The 23,942-nt window shown below is 39.1% G+C and overlaps 1 protein-coding gene across 2 annotated transcripts in view; it reads right to left on the bottom strand.

Moving 5' to 3' along the window:
- The window catches only part of LOC126485166 (neuronal acetylcholine receptor subunit beta-3-like), a 269,629-nt gene that overhangs the window by 70,486 nt on the left and 175,201 nt on the right, over window positions 1-23,942 (bottom strand). For both annotated transcript variants that reach the window (XM_050108841.1, XM_050108842.1), the window contains exons 3-4: window positions 16,523-16,567; window positions 9,760-9,869 (exon numbers count right to left, since the gene is read on the bottom strand). In XM_050108841.1, coding sequence (XP_049964798.1) covers window positions 9,760-9,869; window positions 16,523-16,567 — 155 coding nt within the window. The remainder of the gene's footprint in view (window positions 1-9,759; window positions 9,870-16,522; window positions 16,568-23,942) is intronic.

Raw genomic sequence — 23,942 nt, 5'->3', positions numbered from 1 at the left:
CCAATTGCTCATAATTTAGCCTCCAGTGTCAAAGATACCAACCACTTCCTTCACCGACTCTCCATCACCCCCACCCCTTTACTTCCTGAGTCCCTACTTGTCACCATTGATACCACCTCCCATACACCAACATCCCTCATGCCCATGGTCTTACTGCTATTTAACACCACCTTTCCCAATGTCCTTCAGACTCCAAACCCACTAACTCATTCCTGATACACCTTATTAACTTTATCCTAATCCGCAACTACTTCTTCTCTGAAGGGAAGATATACAAAAAAATTTGCAGCTCTGCCATGGTCAATTGCATGGCACCTACCTATGCCAACCTATTTATGGGCCATCTAGAGGAAATCTTCCTAGCCTTCCAAAACACCAAATCCTTAGCCTGGTTCAGATTCATTGATGATATCTTCATGATCTGGATTCAGGGCTGAGACACCATATCTTCATCCCTTTACTATCTCAACAGTTTCTCCCCCATTCTGCTTAATCTGGTACTCCTTAAACCAGTGTGCCACCTTCTTACACATTGAGCTCCTCCTCTCTGATGGCTCCATCCACACCTCTGTCCACATTAAGCCCATCAACCACCAACAGTACCTGCATTTCCACAGCCGTCATCCCTTTCACACCAAAAAATTCCCCCCATACAGCCTAACACCCTGGAATGGCATATCTCCAGTGACAAGAACTTAGGAAACAATTTAATAGTCTGAGTGCCAGAGTGGCAAAATTTGTCAAGAACATTGTCCTGTTGTACATCACACAGTAAACTGTCATTTTTGAGAGCAAAATGTGTGAAAATTAATGCTTCTAGGGAGAGGGTGGTTTCACTGACACCCTTTATGCCACCTGATGAGGCCTTTCATTGTCGATTTTGAACGGTGGTGTGTCTGAAATGTTTTTCTCAGCTACTCATAAGAAACCCATGTCACTGTAATGTTAGGCAACTGACCTCCATTACAGAGGTGAAATATGAGTAAGAAGGGGTGTGATGAGCTTCCCCTTGAGAGACACATCCACAGTGGCATCAGGCAGAATTGTGGTGAAATGTCTGAAGCATCATTGAGCCCCGAGGGTAATGGCACAGGATGCCACACTTTTGCACCATTACAGAGGAAGGGTGCAGGCACCTGTGAGCCAAATTTCAAACTTCTGTGTCACAATGGGAGACAATTATTGGGGGCCTAAAAAAAGTGACCCTTTAATTGTGTAGTGCAGTGTATATTGTGTTGCTGATGTGAGGATTTCAAGTTCCTTACAAAGATTTCTGCATGTGACTCTTGGGTGACTCCTTTCATGATTCTTGTGGCTCTTTTATGTGGGTATAGCAATTTTTTTTAGCTAGTGACTGATTTCCTCCAAATATAATTCCATATTCCATAATGGCATGAAAATAACCATAATAAGCAGATTTAATAGTATCCATATTTCTGTAAGGGCAAACATGCATAAGGCATAAGTTTCAAAACACACTCTTTTGCACAGACCCAGGATGGGGTTTAAGGGCACTAGCTTCCTGTCAATACGTGAGCCCTGTTATTTTGAAATATCCACCCTATAAAGCTGGTCACATAGTTTTTCTCCTATTTCTTCATCTTTAGAAGTTGTGCAAAATTGAATAAAATTTGTTTTACTGTAATTGATAGAAGGATCATTTATATCAAACCTGTTCAGCTCCCTTTTTGTTCTACAAAAAATTTTGATGCACTTAGTAACCCAATAATCTGATTTAAGCAGATTTTCTCTTACTAACTTTTTAGGAAATGTTTCTTCAAATAGACTTGTAACCTCACTCATAAATTTGTTAAATTTGGAGAAGAAGACTAGTCCACAAGCTGTGCTTGATGAAAAAAAGTTCTCCATGGTGTGTCTGTTGATAATCCTCATATTTTTCCAAATTAAATTTACTTTTCTCTGTATATTTTCTTGGCACGTGGTGAGAAATTATCCATAATGATCAGAGAGGCCGTTTATAATATTTTGACTGTTAAATTATTACATGTATCCTTGTTAATAAATACATTATCTGTTAAGGTACTAGAACTGGCTGTCACTCTAGTTGGGTAATCTACCACTGATACTAAGTTGTAAGAGCACATCTGCTGTTCAGGGTATATTCTGATTCTATTTTCTGTTAAAGAGTTCACATTAAAGTAACCCATTACTGTGAATGATTTTGGTTTTCTGGATGGGCGGGACAAGAGTAATTCAGTGTGCCTCAGAAAACCATTCAGATTTCTGACAAATGGCCTATAAATTAACAGCACAGTGACTGTTGCACTATATGCTGTTATCTTGATGCTGCTCACCTCAAAGTGCTGTTCAGCACAGTATTGTCTTAAATCTAGAGATTTATATAGGATGGCGCCAAGATGGTTGGCACATTTCAGATGTACATAGATTGTGAAATGGAAACAGGACAGAAAAAGAGAAATAGTCTATAAAACTCTGAAATATGCCATTTATTATCCAAAGGTTAGAAGCTTTTTCTTCAAAATTATGTCAGAAAGACAGCATCTACTTAAATTAATGCACTGTTCTAAGTGCTACTGCAAGTTTCCATACACATGCCTCCATAGATCACCACCAGTAGTCTCAAGTTCATCAACAATGGCTCATTTGAGTTCTTGAATCTTCACTTCACATCTCCAGAACACATGGTATTTCAAGAATCCTCATACCAAAAATTTTGGACAGTAAAATTAGGTGACCAAAGAGGTAAGTGATGTCTCCAAAACGAGAGAGACAGCACTTCTGAACATTCCACAAACAATAGCCATGCTGTTTCATGCAATGCAGGCTGTTGCACCATCTTGCTCAAAGTAAAGAACCTTCAGGTCAATGCCAAGCTGTCAAAAGCATAGTTGAACTAAGTTTTTCAACATAGTGACGTAATTTTCTGAATTAATAATCACTGTTTCTCAGTCTTCATCCTAAAAAAGAGAGAGAGAGGGAGAAATATATGGGCTTGCTGCCCTGAAACAACAAATCCACGCCAAACTCTTGTTACGGCAGAGTGCAATGGTTTTCCATGGAGCTTTTTAGGATTCACTGGTAACCAGTATTGCAGCTTCTGTTTGTTAATGAAGCCCAAAAGATGGACATGGGATTTGTCAGACAGGAACAAATTATTCAAGAAATCAGGTTTTTACTTATTAAATTGTTGGGGGTAGTGGGTTAGTGCATAATGTAACTCATGCTTCCTTGTTTCTGGGGTTATGTTTCTCAGCAATCTGAAATTTGTACAGATGAAATTTGGTCTCCGTAAGTATTCATCAAAAACTTCTGCAGCTCTTCCTTAAAATACGAGACTGCCAGTGTGCCAAGCATTGAGAACTATGTTTAAAAACTTCCTCCACACTCTGCAAATTTTGGGGGACCATACTTCACATTGAACACACTATCATTGTCTTCAAACTTCTCCACCCAAGTCTGTACAGTATTCTGATGATACAGACCAACATTAAAGTATCATCAAAAAGAATGTTGTATTTTAGTCACAGGGTTAGGTTTGCAATAATGTCAAACTGAGGTAACACAATGATATAAGCACCAACACACTATTACTACTTGCAGATGAAATGGCATTCTCTCCTTTACTCTTCACATCTCTACAGTCAGTACAAGCTACTGCATATGTGTGATGTTCAAGGCCAAACTTTGTCAGTCGGCTCCATACCACCCTATATAATACACCATTTTTACCAAATACTGCAACTCCACCTTCTTCCATACTACTTCTGAATTTCATCTGCAATGTGATGTTCAGAGAAACATAGTATATCAGGTTCATTTCATATCCTTCATCTTTTAGATGTATTACCAGTTGGTCTATTTTATTCTTCAGATTTCTTAGACTTTGAATATAGATGAAGTTTTAGTCTCATTTGCCTTTCCTTTTGTATTATATTTGGAGCAATTGCTTAGAAACATGGTTCCAGCTACATGTATTGATTCTGAACATCTCAAAAATCATATGGTAGAGTGAAACTTATGAAATTTATAGGTTTAAGCTAAATGAAAATATTAACTGGAATGCACATACTGAGTATTTAAGAAGTGCAATATACAGTTTTCCATTTGCAGTTAAAATATTATCAACTGTCAATGATATGAACACTCACGAAATAGCATACTACTTATTTATTTATTTTTTTCTGCAGTTATTTCACCTGGCAAGCATACTATAAGGTAAGGCTTCCACAGCCAGTGCCAAGATGATTGAAATTATTATGAGTGTAGTACCACATCACTGTATTACATATAAAATATTACAAAATTTAAACTATAAAACCAACATTTTGACTCTAAGTGAGTGACATAGGTGTGACCACGAGCTCTCATTACAATGGCTTTCCAAAGGGCAAGACAGATTTTACTGGAGGAAAGATGCCCCTATTTATTGGAAAATATCAATATCATTACATCATATGTAAGCAGGTCAGCACATAGGGGAGACAAGGAGGCCAGTTAGTACACACATGGCAGAACATGAACGTTATTTGCGATTAGAACTACACATTAAATTGGCAATAGAGAAACACCACCATAACTGTGGACAACCAATGGCATTATGGGAAGTGCATGTACTGGTAAAACAGTTGTGGTGATGTGAATGCAAAATATAGGAGGGGACTGAAATTACTAAGCAACCTGACAACATTAATAGAGAGGACAGTTACAAACTTCTGGTGACTCAGTTGCCAACAATCCAGGCCCAACAGGCCATGAACAGGTGCATAGCAGATGCCACACAGGGCAATGGACGTGACACTCTTAACAAATAGCTATGTAGCTACTGTCAGTGTATTACCATGTACACCAGGAAGAACACATGCACATCAGCAGCCAAGTGCTGCTTTGCAGACAGGCACCAATGATCAACAAGCCAAACAGTTCATGAATAGCCTCATTCCTACCCTCTCCCTCTCGCAATGACTACCCTATTATAATCTAGGGCCAATAAAGTTCCAGAAATGTGACATATTGATACCAATAGTTTGTACTTAATAGTGGTGCCTTTCCTCCAGTAAACCTACTCTTACTCAGAGGAAAGTCACTATAATGTGGCTAAAATGTTGGTTTCATAATTTATATTTTAAAATATTTTATACAATGAAGTGATACAACAGTGAGGAGAATTTTAATTATACTACAGCTATTTGTAATCGTTAATAAAGTATGCTATTATTTTCTGGGGAAGCCTGAGTAAGTGTTTTGTGTAGTGAAGCTTCAGAAAAAATATCATGAGTAAATTGAGAGCTGTCATATCAAAGAAGGCCTTTATTCGGGATTGAAGAGGTACTGGTAGGACGTGATAGCTATAAGGAGAACTAGACTCAAATATGAAAATTATATTGCTTGTTAACACAGAATTGTAATTAAAATGCTCTTCAGCCCAGGGAATCATGTAATCCATTATTAAAAAGTCTACAACATTTATCAGTCCCCTAACTATACATCTACAAGGTCATCTGTTTATACAACAAATCAAAATTATTCTTAGAAACTCATTTTGATCATTCATATAAAGAAATAAACATAATTGCACGTTCTTGCTTACTAATTAATGCTATATGCTTTGACTGCCAAACAAACAAACAAACAAACAAAAAATCTGAACATGAACATAGATTCACTGGGATGAGTAAAAGAAAGGGCTACATGACACTCTGTTACAGAACTGTTATGACTCAGTGAAAAGGCTCATGAAGGATGAAATGATATTTGAGCTGGGTGTCATTTATCATTAGCCATATTATGTAATTTTGCAGCAAAAAATTATTAATCTTAACATAAAACTGATCCATCTCATTGGTTGCAATTTTATATCAGTGGACTATATCGCTCATTTCTGATATGCCTTCTGCACACTAATCACACAATTAGCTAGTGTACATAACAGGACAGATAGTTCACGGTAAGTATTTTAAGTCAAGTGCAGGGATTAGAGATGTTACTTTAGATAATGGAGTTTCTTGTCAACAGTTTGGGCTTCAACCTAAATTATACAGTTGAAGATGAGATGCAAGCTGCTGTTTTAGTCAATGTTAGGTTCAAATGTGTGTGAATTCCTAAGGGACCAAACTACTGAGGTCATCGGTCCCTAGACTTACACATTACTTAAACTAACTTAATCTAACTTACGCTAAGAACAAAACACACAACCATGCCCATGGAAGGACTTGAACCTCCGGGGGAAGGGGCTGCACGATTCATGACATGGGGACATGAGGCCTCTAACTACGCGACCATGCTGTGCGGCTCAATGTTAGGAACGGGGGAGGGGGCAGTGAACTAAGACACTACCAACATAAAAATGTCAGACTTTGTCCGTGAATCAAATCAGGTCATGAATAGAGGGCTAACCGAGGTACAGTGGACATAGTTGAAGTAGCTGTGTGCCAGAATAAATGAAACAAAAATGCAGAACCAAAGACTGATAGCAGTATTGGTAAACAGGTGATCTGATGGTGTATTACAAATACTTAATGCTCGACACTGCAATGAACCTTGTCAATACTGCACTGGTATTTATCTGGTGCAGCGAGCTCGTGGTCACACCTATGTCACTCACTTAGAGCGTTTTATGCAGGCTGACCTGGTGGTAGTTTTATTGGATAGTAATAATGTCTCTGGCATGGTGTCAAAGTCAGTATGTATGATAGGCAGAATTATTGTTAAATTCCTCCCCTCTTCCCCCTTGAAGCAGCACTTTGACCTGGAAATGGCCTAGAGGATGGTAGGATCCATAGACTGCAGGGCAAAGTGGCACTGTGATGTCTACCAATGTGTCATACCACATGTTGACATCAGGTTTGGTCAGTTGTGGCAAGTTTGGAAGTGAAAACATGTCTGCAGGAGGGAAGAGAGTAGTTTTGGCACAAATTGTAGGGCTTGCTAAGATGACAGACATCAGAACCGTATATGAAGAATTTTACACTGCATCTACAACCTGCAACTACATTGATTCCTTGAATGGCACAGCAAAATCCAATGACACTCTGGGTTTAGCCAATGGGAAAAATTTGGACCTGAAATGGCTGGTTATGGATGTGTGCATGCCAGACCAAATGGTGTGTTCAATGGTGGCTGCCATGCTTGCGCCTCCTTACAGGTCACCCCACATGTGAGGTGAGAAGCATTTGCAGGATATGGAGACCGAATGTGAGTGATACAAGAAGTTAATATTATTCCCCCTCAGCTGTATGTGGTAGCACACTGTCTGTGGTATTCTGATGGTGGTGTATTGGAGAGAATATCATATATATCAGATCCATCCTTTTGGCAAAGGTTCCAATCACCTTTTCATTTCTTTTTTTTTCTTTTTTATTTATTTAATTTATTTTTTTTGGAAAAAAGACATTTTGCATAAGGGCTGCAGCAATAGCCCCTTGTAATATTTGCACTCTGCATGTTACTCAGTTCAACGAAGCATTATTTCATGACCGCCTGGAGCATTTGGTGATTTTGGCAAGGAGCAATGCCAAATATAGGAGTGCTTTCACAGCCGGAGTATGTTTTAACAAAACTGCATAGCTAGCTCATCTTGGTAAACTGCCTCATTTTAATTTATGGAGCAAGTTATCATCACAGCGTCTGAAGCATTTGAAAACTGTTGCTACCTACACTTTAGCCCCTTATACCAGTAACTAAAATGGGAATAGAGTTCCTTGGTGCATCAGTTTGGTATTTTGATGCTCATTCAGAATCGTGCCATATCTCTAATGACTGGTCAGTATGAGTAGTGCTCAATAGAACAAAATATTTGCAATTGTTCAAGAAATAAATTGTCTCTGGAAACTTAAGTATTTTTGCTGTTAGTGTAGATCAAATTTTGCAACATCACAGGAAATGTTCAAAAGTTCTGCTACTGTCTAAAAATTTACTGGTGTCGCACTGAATTATTTGGATGAATTTGTTTGATATTTACTTACAAGGACAATAAAATATTCATAAAATTTAGAGTGCAGATCTAACATTGAAATTAAATGTTTCAACTCTAGGAAGGTCATTCCACATGAAAGACACAGCTGTTCTTATCTTTCACATTATTAGCAATATGCCAAAAATAGACTAATGAAACTTCCTGGCAGATTAAAACTGTGTGCTGGACTGGGATTCAAACATGAAACATTTGCCTTTTGTGGGCAAGTAATCTACCAGGTACTACTCACGACCTGCCCTCACAGCTTTACTACTACCAGTACCTAATCCTTTATCTTCCCAGGTTCATGTTCAAGTCTTACACACAGTTTTAATCTGACAGGAAGTTTCAAATTTATTCTGGAACAGAGTAATAAGGCACTGCTCATTCCTTCAATAGCACAGTCATAATGCTTGTCTTCTGATGTGAAGGCAGTGCCAGTTAACATACTTCACTACTTTTTAAGTCAATCTTTTCCTGTTCTTTAATCAAACTGTAAATGAACAGAACAATACACAGTAGCAAAATGATATGTTAACTCCTCCATTTCAACTATAGAGACTGAACATCACATTTTGATAATAATGAACTATTTGCTTCACTGTTACGAAACTCATTCATTGTTAGTGTATTACTATCGCCGGCCATGGTGGCTGAGCGGTTCTAGGCACTTCAGTCTAAGTTCTAGGGGACTGATGACCTAAGATGTTAAGTCCCATAGTGCTCAGAGCCATTTGAACCATTTGTATTACTATCATTATTATTTCTTGCTAATATCAGAGCCATCTTACATCAGTAGGCTAACAGTAGAAGTGGCTGACAATTAATTTCCAGAGTGTCATCACTTTTCTCATAATTGTGTTCAAAAATGACCATCTTTAGTTTGTAGCCAAATCACTGTCAACTTCAATGCAGAAAATTAAAGGTATATTGTCATCTATAAGAAATGTGGTCTAAACTAAAAAAAAATTAAACTCCACCCAAACAGGCCATGAAGGCCCTACAGTACCGACCAGCTGCCAGGTCATCCTCAGCCCACAGGCTTTACTTTGATGTGGCTATGTAGGGGCACGTATTCATCACACCTCTCTGCTGGCCGAAGACTGGAACCTCTATTTCTCAATCATGTAGCTCCTCAGTTTTCCTCACAAGGGCTGAGTGCATTCCACTTGCCAAAAGTGCTTGGCAGACCAGATGGTCACCCATCCAAGTTCCAGCACAGCCCGACAGCACTTAACTTTGGTGATCCTATGGGAACTGGTGTTACCACTGTGGCAAGGCTGTTAGCCATAAGAAATGGGTTCATGTAGTACAATGGAGGGCATCACAGATGCTCAGCTGTTAAGCCAGAATGATGTTTCTATTACAGAAAGCAAAATTTTAAAAACATTAAAAATGTGACCAAACCTACGATACTTTCAAGAGAAAGCTTCCACATTCCCCTTTCAGTTATAAATGACCAGTGAATATTTTCCTATTCACTTACTATATTTCTATGCAACATATACTATGCAATGACACTATACAATGTATCTCTCAATTATATCAGAGTATTTTATTTGCAGGAAAGTTATTGTTTGCAGGAAAGTTATTGTGTCTTTTTGGTATAGGTTTAGAACACTGAAAGGGCAATTTTTGCATAAAATTTCAAGTCATATTTCCTCTTCATGATTTCACAAACATAAACTGAATAATGACTCCATGGCATTTAATTCATGTCACCGATGCACATAACTTTAACTCTGATCTTTGCTCCATTGGCCAACTTTCTCACTTGGAAGAGCACATATAGGTAAATTTAAAAATATGTATATAAATATACTCACATAGTGACCAGTGTAATATCAGGTGTCCATATGTCATCACTGCTTATTGTTATATTTTCAACCCCTTCATAAAGAGAAGGAGTCCACGTGAGGTACTGATCAGTCCATGTCTATAATATTATAGAGCAAAATTAGTACATCAGCCCTCGGTTGCAACAAGGAACAAATGAGTGTACAATTAGCACTGAGACACTAGAATCTTAGATGAAGTTATCTGTCAGTACTATTATTTACTAGAATCCAGTTCAAGTATATAGTGAAGTGAAACCACCAAAAAGATATTCTCTCTCTCTCTCTCTCTCTCTCTCTCTCTCTCTCTCTCTCACACACACACACACACACACACACACACACACACACACACACACACACACACACATCAGCAGCAGCAACTTTTCATCCAATCCATTTATGTTGGCTCTCCAAATATTCACTAATCAGCCAACATTTTTATGTTTTGCACATGTTTGATTTTTTAAAAATAAAATTTGTAGTACAAAGGTTGGGATCCAAGCCAATGTAATTCTTTTTGTTTAGAACCTTCAACCTTACAAAATTTCACAACAGAGAAAATTATAAATTCCTAATCAGTAAAATGATATTCAGAAAAGAAGGGAAAAGAACTGGTAGGAAACAAAACAGAAATTAAAATAAAAGACTTACTTTACCACAACTGAGTTTGGTGACATAATGGATGATTAATCTCACAACTGCTCCGCATCAAAAAATCAATCTCTTAATGTTACAAAACTTCCAGATGAATAGTAAAGATTTATACTACTAGAAATAGAGATGTAGATGTAAATAAAAATTATTAGTGAAGCATATTTATACACTGATAAGCCAAAATATAATGACCACCTGCATAATAGCTTGATCTGATTCTGTGTACCAGGGATCCAACAATTTGTTGGTAGGTTTGTGGAGGTATGTAGCATTAGATGTCTCTGCACAGGTCATGTAATTCATATAAATAATGGGCTGCTGATTTGTGCATGCAGTCATGGCGCCCGATAGCAATCCAAATGGATTCTGTAGGATTTACATCAGGCAAATTTGATCACTGAGACATCATCATGAGTTCACTACAATGCTCCTCAAATCACTACAACATGGTTCGACCTCCAAGACATGGTCAATTATACTGCTTAAAGATGACATCGCCACTGGGGAAGACATCACGTGTGAAGAGATGCAGGTGGTTCACAACTGTCAGTTTGTCTTGGATTACTACAACAATTCCTATGAAAGTGCAGTGGAATGTCTCCCATAGCATAATACTGCTTCTCCCACCATGTGTTCAGGGCATATTGCACGTTTCAAACACCATTCACCTCAATGAAGGCATTTGTGGAGATGACCATTGATGTAGTGTGGCAAAAATGTGATTCACCCGAAGAGCCGACACATTTCCATTGATTCATGGTTGAATCCTGATAGTCCCATGCCCACTGCAATCATAATTGATGATCCTATTGGGTCAATATGTGAACACGTAGAGGTGTCTGCTGCGGAGCTCCAGGTTCAACTATGTACAATGAACAGTGTGCTCCGAAACTCTTGAGCATGCACTAGTATTGTGCTCTTTCAGCAGAAATGTCACATATCACCATCTATCCTACTTTACAGAGCAGACAAGCCTCTGAACCCCACATTCATGACAGTAGCATGTGAGCATTCGACCAGTTTGCTGTTTTCGAGATAATCATTCACAGGCTCTGCATAATAATCTGCCCTCTGTCAAAGTTGCTTATCTCAATGGATTTCCCTTTTTGCAGCCCATATCTTTGCTAGGGTGATCTCCCGTCCACGTCTGCTCCATTTATGTAATTAGTTACCATGTCACATGCCTGCGCAGTGCCACCAGGAGGCATCCAATGGCACGGTGATTGGTGGTCATAATGTTTTGCCTTACCAGTGTATAGTCCCTCCTAGATATTGCATGGAACTGATTTACTGAAATATGGCATACAGAGTTGCCAGTTGCCTAAAGGAGATTGGTTTGAAGTGTGAAACATTTTTAGTATCATTTATTGACCAAATGAATAACTTTTCTGCCTTGATCCACAAAACATATTATTTTTGTATGACTTAGGTTTCATATTATAAGCCCATTTTCTAGTACATGACTTTCAATGCCGATCTTGATCTGACATACCATTATTAATTTTTCTGACTGTGTACCCCTCAACTAAAGAACAATGCCTGAAGATGTTATCTGTGACTGTATTACTGTTTCTCTGTAATATAGCTGGGAAGAATTTAATCTTTAACAGGTTGGGGGATCCAACTAGATCCATTAACATTATTTCCCCTGGAGAATCGGTCAAAAAGCTAATACTAAAATCCTCAGACAAAAGTGTTTTTCTAATGTACTGATTTTAGCCGTGTCAAGGCTGGAGAATAAAATCCTACTACATAAAGTTGACCTCTAGAGAACAATAATTACAATTATTATTGCTGATCAACTGAATACTTTGTTACAAAGGGCTACTCAAATACATTAACTATATGTTATCTAATATTTATGATAGTAATAAAATTAGATAACAAAGAAATAGTGGCATGTTTGTTTCCAAATAACTGATGTGTGTTCGATACACTGTTTCTTAATAAAACATAAACTTTTGGTAACAGAGAAACAGGCCAAACATTCATGTACAATCATATCTACAAGTCAGTTAAAACCACGAGACTGAATGACTGGCCAGTATTTATCTTCAAGAGCTGAAATTCTAAGGACTAACAAACAGGTTCATTTAAAAGTAGAAAAATTATATCTAGCTTTTGGAACTGGTTGTTGAGAAATTCGAGGAGACTGGAAAGTGGAGACAGGTCACTGAGACCACAGGTTGAGAGTAACCCACCTTTTGTAAGGAAATTGGAAGACAAAGGAGCAGGCATCAGAGAGAATAAGAGGTCCAAGATAGGTGTCATATGCATCACTCATAAAAGGCTAAAATTACTGTTCTAGTTCAGGTGCTGCAAGTTGTGTGCCAGAAGATCTGATTCTATGGGTTTTGGTGGTCATATCATACAAATGACCAATACAAGGTTCACAATGACAAGATGCTTAATTATCCAGAAGACACCACTCTCACTAGCTAGGGCCCCAATGAGGATGGTCTGGCACTGAATTATTATGGTGTCTCAATTGTTTAAAGACATTACAGTTGAAACAGATCTGAATTTCTCTCATTTCAATCCCCAACCTATCACAGAGCAATAGGATGTTGTGTTTGATGACAGTGTATGACTAAAATTGGATGAAACTTCTGCCTTCCTTAGTGAAATGTTAAGCAGCTATGTCTCTTGAGAATATCAAATACCTTCAGTACCAAAAACTAAAAAATCAGCCATGCAGTGTAAACTATGTTAAGTTCTGAACTATGAACAAGTTATGGTATTTTTATGGGTAGGTATCTACAACGAGCAGACAAAAGTCATGAGATAGTGATATTCACATATACAGATCATGGTAGTATTTCTTACACAAGGTATAAAAGGGCAGTGCAGTGATGGAGCAGTCATTTGTACTCTGGTGATTCACGTGAAATGTATCCAACAGGATTATAGCTGCAGGATGGGAATCAACAGACTTTGAACATTGGTAAAAGCTGGTGGTAGGGTTTGAGTGTGATGAAAACCCCACAAAGCCATGGACCCAAGTTGTCAACAAGGCACTGTGCAAGCTGGTAATAGTTCCATAACGGTGTGGACTGTGTTCACATGAAATGGGCTGGGTCCTCTGATCAACTGAACCAATCATTGATTGGAAATGGTTATGTTCAGCTACTTGCAGACCATTTGCAACCATTCATGGACTTGATGTCCCCAAACAATGATGGAATATTTATGGATAATAATGCACCATGTCACTGGGCCACAATTCTTCGTGACTGGTCTGATGAAAATTCTGGACAATTTAAGAAAATGATTTGCCCACCCAGATTATTTGACACGAATTGCAATGAACATTTATGGGACATAATAGAGAAGTCAGTTTGTGCACAAAATCCTCTGCTGGCAACATTTTCGCCATTATGGATGGCTACAGAAGTGGCATGGCTCAGTATTTGTGCACGGGACTTCCAAGGACTTGTTGAGTCCATGCCACATAGAGCTGCTGCATTACGCCGAGCAAAAGGAGGTGCAACACGATATTAAGAGGTTACCCATGATTTCTTTCACATCATGTATGTAAAATCCATGATGGAATAACAACAATATTATGAAAATGATAAATTGCTACCCACCACATAGAGGAGATGATGAGTCAGAAACAAGCACAATGAAAAGGCCTGATCCTGAACAAGTCACCATCGTTGATGTCGACCTTCAACTTGGGGGTGGCTGCATCAGCACATCTGTCAATAAAAAACCTACCAACCACAAACAATATGTCCACTTTGACAGCTGCCACCCATTCCAGATCAAGAAGCTCCTTCCATACAGCCTGGCCACCCATGGTTGTCACATCTTTGTGATGAGCAGTCCCTCTCCAAATGTGCCAAGAGTGCCACTGAGGCCTTCACAGACTGAAATTGTCCTCCCAACCTTGATCAGAAGCTGATCTCTTTTGCCCAGTCTCTCCAGTTACCTCCCACATATCAACCATTCCACTACAAAGGAACACTCCTCTTGTGACTCAGTACCGCCCAGGACTGAAGCAACTGAATCACATTCTTTGCTTGGGTTCTGACTGCCTCTCATCGTGACCTACCATCCCCCCCCCCCCCCCCTCCCAAACATAGACAACATCTCTGTCCATCCACACTCCACCACTGCTCCCAACACCCTGCCTCATGGCATGTATTCCTGCAATAGACCTAGATGCCAGATCTATTACATGCGTCCTCTCACGACCACCTATTCCAGTCTTGTCACAGGCATCTCTTGCCCCATCAAAGGCAGGTCTGCCTGTGAAAGCAGCCATGGGCCTACAAACTAAGTTGCAACCACTGTCCTGTTTTCTAAGTGGGCATGACTGCTAACGAGCTGTCTGTTGGAATGAATGGCCACAGTCAAACTGTGACCAAGAGACAGCTGCACCGTCCAGTTGTTGAACAAGTTCCCCAAAAAAATGTGGCTCAGTTCAGTGACTGCTTCATAGCCTGCACCGTCTGAATTCTGAATTCTTCCTACCAACACCAGCTTTTCTGAACTGCACAGGTGGGAACTCTCCCCACAACATATCTTTTGTTTCCAGAAATTCCCTGGCCTCAAATTTGCTAGTCCCTCTCCTCCATCTACCTAGCCCCTTTCCTACTCCCACTCCAACATTACACTTGTCTTCAATTCCCACAATGCATCCACCAGCCTTTTCCTCTTCTCTACTTCTCTCCTCTCTCCCTTTTCTGCCCCTCCCCTCCTGGCTCTACACGTAGCAGCCCTATAATGACCCTACTGCACCCTTGCATGCATCTTCCCCCACCCCTACCCTGCGATCCTTCTCCTTCCTCACCACGTGGCTCTTCTTTATCCCCACTAGCCACCTCTGATTGTTGCTCATGTCAGACGCAGTTGCAATCTGCAGTCGGGCCACAGTGGCCCGAGACAGTGCCATATGTGTATGAAATGCGCTCATGTGAATGGGTGAGTAGGTATGTTTTCTATGCCAAAAGAAGGCCTTATGGCCAAAAGATTAAATATTTAGCAGTCTTTTCATTGTACCTGCCCACAACTCAATGCCTGTTCTATGTGGTGAGTAGTAACCTATCCCTTGCATAATATTGTAATGACTCATTTATGGAATTGAAATGTGGGAAAGTATTGCAGTCAAGCATAAAGATAGAGTATAAATTCTTCAAAAAGAAACACAACAATGATTTTGCGAAGCTTCAGTTATTCTGAGTCAAACAAAGAAATCTTCAGGATTGAGAAGTTACTTACATCACCACAATATATTTATAAAACTTTACAATTAATCTTAAAATTCAAACAGTACAACAATATAAACACAGATGTAAGTATTTACAACACCAGAAGATTGTGATTGTCACTTAGCAATGGACATCAGAAGCATTGCAGATGGCAGTCAATATTATATGGGGATTGAACTGTACAAAGAAGCTTCCCAAGCACTTAAAAAGTTTAAAAGGAAGTTGCACTGACACAATTTTGAAGAAATTTCTTACTAATAAGTGAATGTATGAAACAAATCTACAAAGTAAATCCACTCATATCCAGTACATGAGTTTGAGGTTATTGCTAATACAGGTAAACAGCACTCCTTTAGGATCTAATTTATTAAGTGTACCTTACTAAATGTTTTATTAAGACAATTACAATCACAGACATTGAGATATTTCCCTTTTCTCCTTCCTCCCCTTTAAAATCTTATTACAGGTAGATTCCTCTAATCATGGAGTCAAGTGATAAGCCCTTCCTTTTTAACCTTCCTCAATCTATCCCTCTTCTCTCTCTGAGGAAGAAACTAATAATTTCTCTAGTGTTGTGTACTTTTAATTTTATGTGTGTCTTTTACCAGTGCTAGGTATTTCATCTCATGAAAGTAAATACTGGCCAACAAATCAGTCTCATAGTTCAATACTTTTCTTGACTCAACTTTCCTGTTGGTATTACATAAAATTTAAGAGATAGGTAAAACCTGAATTTATTGGTAACTCAAACTTTTCATACTCTGTATATACTTTTTAAATAGCCTATACTAAAATATTACATGATTTTTATCACACAGAAGTGATATTTTTTCAGTATAAATTACATCTGCATACTTCTAAAAATATTTTTGGCTTCTTACCACAAAGGTTTTTCCAGCAACAGTAATGTAATCTTCAGCATTCCCCTACAAATTAATGACATGTTAGTTTTTGTAACTCACTCATTTACAAAAAAAGTTACAGTCTCAAAAATTATCATACATTGGCTGTCAAAAAGTAAACAAATAATGTGCATGTTGTTAGAATATATTTTACTTGGACTGCAAATTTTCTGCCCAGTTACTCTACTTGCAGTAACATATAGCACAAGTATTCAGAAAAATTTAAATGAACAAGAGGAAAAATCAAATTATTCAGTTCACTGTGGATCACAACACATCATGTACATACACAAGGAATTGTTACAGCATTGTGTTAAAATTTGTGTAAGAGGAAATGCACAATTTTCAATGTTATGATAAACATTTGAACGATGTTCAGTTATGGTACAGTAAGGCAGATACTTGAAACAATGGCAGCTGTATATAAATTTGAGCTGATGCTAGCTTACACAACAATTGGAGTCATGAATAATCTGCCAATGATTTGCTTAAAATGAATTTACATGTGAGTTTCATATATTCTTAATCAATTAATGATTCTTGAGAGCATAAAATGATTTATCAACAGAAAACAAATTACCAGTTTCTGTCAAAAAACATGAACTGGTTTACTTCAGGTCATATATTTTCAAAAAAATTAAGACTGAACAAAAAATGTAACTGTACGTATCATACTAACCTCAGTAATTCAGAAAGGCGAGGTGCAGAGTGCACATCATATACCCCAAGAAATATAAACATCAGCACACTCCCCTCTTAAACTTACTTCTTACTTTGTTACAAATAAAACTGATGAATATTTTGGATATTTTCTGAACCTTCGCTCATGACATGTGCAATTTCAGAGATTGCGCATCCATACTTTTCACAGGCCTGCTTATAGAGGCCACCTGGTTGGCCCCCTGGTGTACGCTGCTGAGTTCCCACAGAAACAGTATTATTTAAACAGTCACAAATGAGTGCTTGGCCTATGTTGTAACCTGTATTACTGTTGTCCATTCAATGTGTTCAGTGCTACATGCAACCTGTACTTCACTGAACCTAACTTTGGGTCTATAAAGTACCACAGTCCATAACTTGTGTTTGCTCTTGCTATAACAAATGTGGTGACAAGTGACGGTTACATTTTCTGCATGTGTTAGTGTCAGCACTAAGTTAACCAACAAACATCTCAATGGAAAAAATACTCAAATGTCTCATTGCCCAGCAGCAAATTTTCACAGAACAACAGCAGGCTCTCACCACCACTCTCACTCCATTGTCACCTGTGTGTTTGCAGCAGGTTACTTTCCCATCAGTGTAACCATTGCCCTTTCCAGCATATAATGAATCAGCTGAAGATTGGGACTCCTACAAGACACAGTTACGCCAACATTTCCAGGTTTTCCCGTGGGTGACACGAACATGTGTGGGGCTTTCTTCCTTTCCTGGCTTTTCCTGTGCATGTATCAGTTGTTGTGCTACACAGAATTGAAGCAAAGGAGGTGGTTCATGAGTCATGCGAGTATAGCTTGTTCAGGAAGAGCAGTTTCGTGTAAAATAAGGGCCCAGGTTTGAGTGCAATGGAGAAAACTATTTTGATTCATCAAGGAGTTTTACAACCATGTACACTGGATTGTAGAGTGAAATTTTCACTCTTGAGTCACCAGTTCATTGTCAGTTATACACATCCATAGTGTAAAGAACATTTTTTACAGAAACCATTTTACATTGCAAGCCAGCATTCGTATTCACTGAGGGTAGAATGAGAAAAGTAGTTGGTAAATTATCTCAAAACCTGGGGGCCTTTAGATGTCAGTATAGTAAACAGACTTTGAGACTGTAAGTACTTGTCACTGTATGCTTAGTAGGTGAAGTCATTGCTGCAGATGGTTGAGAGCAGCTGTAAATCCTTCAAATAGCTATAAATTCAAGCTTGAAGCCTGCATGATCTCAATGTAAAAAGGAACCAGATTCTTGAAATAAACATAGTTTGTGTAACAGTGACTGGTTGCATATAATGTAGCAAGCATGTGAAAGAAATGCAGCATTAAAGGCAGAGACACAAAATATATTTCAAATCAGTTATTAATGAAGAACCAAAAACTGTGGAGGGAGAACTGAAACATATGTGCACATTGATGAAGTTTACATACTGACACAAAACTGTTGATGCAGAGCATCGGCCACAACAGGCTTATATTAGTCTTGAGTCTGTATTACAAATAGCATTTAAACATAAAGTGTAATTGTTGTTGTTGTGGTCTTCAGTCCAGAGACTGGTTTGATGCAGCTCTCCTTGCTACTCTATCCTGTGCAAGCTTCTTCATCACCCAGTACCTACTGCAACCTACATCCTTCTGAATCTGTTTAGTGTATTCATCTCTTGGTCTCCCTCTACGATTTTTACCCTCCACACTGCCCTCCAATACTAAATTGGTGATCCCTTGATGCCTCAGAATATGTCCCACCAACCGATCCCTTCTTCTAGTCAAGTTGTGCCACAAATATCTCTTCTCCCCAGTTCTATTCAATACCTCCTCATTAGTTACGTGCTCTACCCATCTAATCTTCAGCATTCTTCTGTAGCAGCACATTTCGGAAGCTTCTATTCTCTTCTTGTCCAAACTATTTATCGTCCATGTTTCACTTCCATACATGGCTACACTCCATACAAATACTTTCAGAAACGACTTCCTGACACTTACTCCATTCTCGATGTTAACAAGTCTCTCTTCTTCAGAAACGGTTTCCTTGCCATTGCCAGTCTACATTTTATATCCTCTCTACTTCGACCATCATCAGTTATTTTGCTCCCCAAATAGCAAAACTCATTTACTACTTTAAGCATCTCATTTCCTAATCTAATTCCCACAACATCACTTAATTTAATTCGACTACATTCCATTATCCTCATTTTGCTTTTGTTGATGTTCATCTTACATCCTCCTTTCAGGACACTGTCCATTCAGTTCAGCTGCTTTTCCAGGTCCTTGGCTGTCTCTGACAGAATTACAATGTCATCGGCGAACCTCAAAGTTTTTATTTCTTCTTCATGGATTTTAATTCCTACTATGACCGAGCGAGGTGGCGCAGTGGTTAGCACACTGGACTCGCATTCAGAAGGACGACGGTTCAATCCCGCGTCCGGCCATCCTGATTTAGGTTTTCCGTGATTTCCCTATATCACTTCAGGCAAATGCCGGGATGGTTCCTTTGAAAGGGCACGGCCGATTTCCTTCCCCATCCTTCCCTAACCCGAGCTTGTGCTCCGTCTCTAATGACCTCGTTGTCGATGGGACATTAAACACTAATCTCCTCCTCCTCCTACTATGAATTTTTCTTTTGTTTCCTTTACTGGTTGCTCAATATACAGGTTTAATAACATTGGGGATAGGCTACAACCCTGTCTCACTTCATTCCCAACCACTGCTTCCTTTTCATGCCCCTCGACTCTTATAACTGCCATCTGGTTTCTGTACAAATTGTAAATAGCCTTTCGCTCCCTGTATTTTACCCCTGCCACCTTCAGAATTTGAAAGAGAGTATTCCAGTCAACATTGTCAAAATCTTTCTCTAAATCTACAAATGCTACAAATGTAGGTTTGCTTTTCCTTAATCTATTTTCTAAGATAAGTCGTAGGGTCAGTATTGCCTCACGTGTTCCAACATTTCTACGGAATCCATACTGATCTGCCCCAAGGTCGGCTTCTACCAGTTTTTCCATTCATCTGTAAAGAATTCGTGTTAGTATTCTGCAGCCGTGGCTTATTAAACTGATAGTTTGGTAATTTTCACACCTTTCAACACTTGTATTCTTTGCGATTGGAATTACTATATTCTTCTTGAAGCACGAGGGGATCTCGCCTGGTTCATACACTTGCTCACCAGATGGTAGAGTTTTGCCAGGGCTGGCTCTCCCAAGGCTATCAGTAGTCCTAATGGAAGGTTGTCTACTCCCTGGGCCTTGTTTCGACTTAGGTCTTTCAGTGCTCTGTCAAACTCTTCACGCAGTATCATATCTCCCATTTCATCTTCTTCTACCTCCTCTTCCATTTCCATAATATTGTCCTCAAGAACATCGCCCTTGTATAGACCCTCTATATACTCCTCCCATCTTTCTGCTTTCCCTTCTTTGCTTAGAACTGGGTCTCCATCTGAGCTCTTGATATTCATACAAGTGGTTCTTTTTTCTCCAAAGGTCTCTTTAATGTTCCTGTAGGCGGTATCTGTCTTACCCCTAGTGATACATGCTTCTACATCCTTACATTTGTCCTCTAGCCAACTCTGCTTAGCCATTTTGCACTTCCTGTCGATCTCATTTTTGAGACGTTTGTTTCTTTTTTGCCTGCTTCATTTACTGCACTTTTGTATTTTCGCCTTTCATCAATTACATTCAATATCTCTTCTGTTACCCAAGGATTTCTACTAGCCCTCGTCTTTTTACCTACTTGATCCTCTGCTGTTTTCACTATTTCATCTTACCCGTTCTTCTTCTACTGTATTTCCTTCCTCCATTCTTGTCAATCGTTCCCTAATGCTCTCCCTGAAACTCTCTACAACCTCTGGTTCTTTCAATTTATCCAGGTCCCATCTCCTTAAATTCCCACCTTTTTGTAGTTTCTTCAGTTTTAATCTACAGTTCATAACCAATAGATTGTGGTCAGCGTCCATATCTGCCCCTAAAAATGTCTTAGAATTTAAAACCTGGTTCCTAAATCTCTGTCTTACCATTATATAATCTATCTGACACCTTCCAGTATCTCCAGGCTTCTTCCATGTATACAATCTTCTTTTATGATTCTTGAACCAAGTGTTAGCTATGATTAAGTTATGCTTTGTGCAGAATTCTACCCCTGTGGCTTCCTCTTTCATTCCTTAACCCCATTCCATATTCACCTACTACGTTTCCTTCTCTTTCTTTTCCTACTAGTGAATTCCAGTTACCCATGACTATTAAATTTTCGTCTCTCTTCACTACCTGAATAATTTCTTTTATCTCATCATACATTTCATCAATCTCTTCGTCATCTGTGGAGCTAGTTGGCATATAAACTTGTTCTACTGTGGTAGGCATGGGCTTCGTATTTATCTTGGCCACAATAATGCGTTCACCATGCTGTTTGTAGTAGCTTACCCACATTCCTACTTTTTTACTCATTATTAAACCTACTCCTGCATTACCCCTATTTGATATTGTATTTATAGCCCTGTATTCATCTGACTAGAAGTCTTGTTCATCCTGCCATCGAACTTCACTAATTCCCACTGTATCTAACTTTAACCTATCCATTTCCCTTTTTAAATTTTCCACCCTACCTGCCCAATTAAGGGATCTGACATTCCACACTCCAATCCAGAGAACACCAGTTTTCTTTCTCCTGATAATAACGTCCTCCTGAGTAGTCCCCACTTGAAGATCCGAATGGGGGACTATTTTACCTCTAGACTATTTTACCCAAGATGATGCCATCATCATTTAACCATACAGTAAAGCTGCATGCCCTCGGGAAAAATTATGGCTGCAGTTTCCCCTTGCTTTCAGCCTTTCACAGTACCAGCACAGCAGGGCCGTTTTGGTTAGTGTTGCAAGGCCAGATCAGTCAGTCATCCAGACTGTTGCCCCTGCAACTACTGAAAAGGCTGCTGCCCCTCTTCAGGAACCACATGTTTGTCTGGCCTCTCAACAGATACCCCTCCATTGTGGTTGCACCTATTGTACAGCTATCTCTCTTGCTGAGGCACGCAAGCCTCCCCATCAACGGCAAGGCCCATGGTTCATGAGAGGGGGAGGGGGGGGGGGGGAGGAAGTGTAATAGTATGCCATAAATAATGGATGCAAAATTAGAAGATTTATGCTGAAAGCATGATTGGTATCCACATATTTGCAATCATAGGAAATTGTGCAGTGAAACTACATTGGCGAGAACTGTACTGTATGGATGCATGCTGCACATGTCTAGAGCACTCTGCTTTGTTTGCATGAGTGTATGCAAATCTTCTTTTGGACAGTTGTTGTTGTTGTGGTCTTCAGTCCTGAGACTGGTTTGATGCAGCTCTCCATGCTAATCTATCCTGTGCAAGCTCCTTCATCTCCCAGTACCTACTGCAACCTACATCCTTCTGAATCTGCTTAGTGTATTCATCTCTTGGTCTCCCTCTACGATTTTTACCCTCCACACTGCCCTCCAATGCTAAATTTGTGATCCCTTGATGCCTCAGGACATGTCCTACCAACCGGTCCCTTCTTCTAGTCAAGTTGTGCCACAAATTTCTCTTCTCCCCAATCCTATTCAATACCTCCTCATTAGTTACATGATCTACCCACCTAATCTTCAACATTCTTCTGTAGCACCACATTTCGAAAGCTTCTATTCTCTTGTTGTCCAAACTATTTACTGTCCATGTTTCACTTCCATACATGGCTACACTCCATACAAATACTTTCAGAAACGACTTCCTGACACTTAAATCTATACTCGATGTTAACAAATTTCTCTTCTTCAGAAACGGTTTCCTTGCCATTGCCAGTCTACATTTTATATCCTCTCTACTTCGACCATCATCAGTTATTTTGCTCCCAAAATAGCAAAACTCCTTTACTACTTTAAGTGTCTCATTTCCTAATAGTAATAACAACTTAATGTACTTATTAGTATGTTAGCTTTCATGATATCAATTAGTCTGTCAAGAGTACCTGATTTTCTCTATTTGGGTATTAAGAAGTTGTAAACTAATACCTTGAACATTACACAGGAAGGAGATATGTTCAAAATAACTGACATTATACATGTGTATCTATTGTAGTTAGCCAACTACTGTGAAACCAGTGTAAGGAGAAAGAAGCCCAAGTCCAATTATGTTTGTGCATTTACTGAAGTCACTGCAGCTCCTGTACCCACTTACATTTGTAGCAATTTATTAAACATATGCAAGTCAATAAATAATTTGTTCAGAAATACAGTCATTGTAGAGATACAGTTTATGCCCATCGCTACTACTGTGTTCACCACATTTGACGAGGAGTTACATACTGATGCAATGTTACCTTTCTTTTGACACTTGTTACCGAGCGAGGTGACACAGTGGTTAGCACACTGGACTCACATTCAGAATGCTGACAATTCAAACCCTTGTCTGGCAAACTTGATTTAGGTTTTTCGTGATTTCCCTAAATCACTTCAGGCAAATGCCAGGATGGTTCCTTTGAAAAGGCATGGCCAATTTGTTTCCCATCCTTCCCTAATCTGACCTTCTGCTCCATCTCTAATGACTTCATTTTTGACAGGACATTAAGCACTAATCTCCTCCTCCTCCTCCTCCTCCTCCACCTTGACACTTGTTGCAAACAGCTCAAAGCTTAGGGCACACAGCACACTTGTGTTGGACAAAGCAGTACGGGCAAGATGGAAAGAGGGGG

Source organism: Schistocerca serialis, chromosome 6, assembly GCF_023864345.2.
Source record: "Schistocerca serialis cubense isolate TAMUIC-IGC-003099 chromosome 6, iqSchSeri2.2, whole genome shotgun sequence".
NCBI lineage: Eukaryota > Metazoa > Arthropoda > Insecta > Orthoptera > Acrididae > Schistocerca > Schistocerca serialis.
This window is presented reverse-complemented; position numbering and strand designations above follow the sequence as displayed.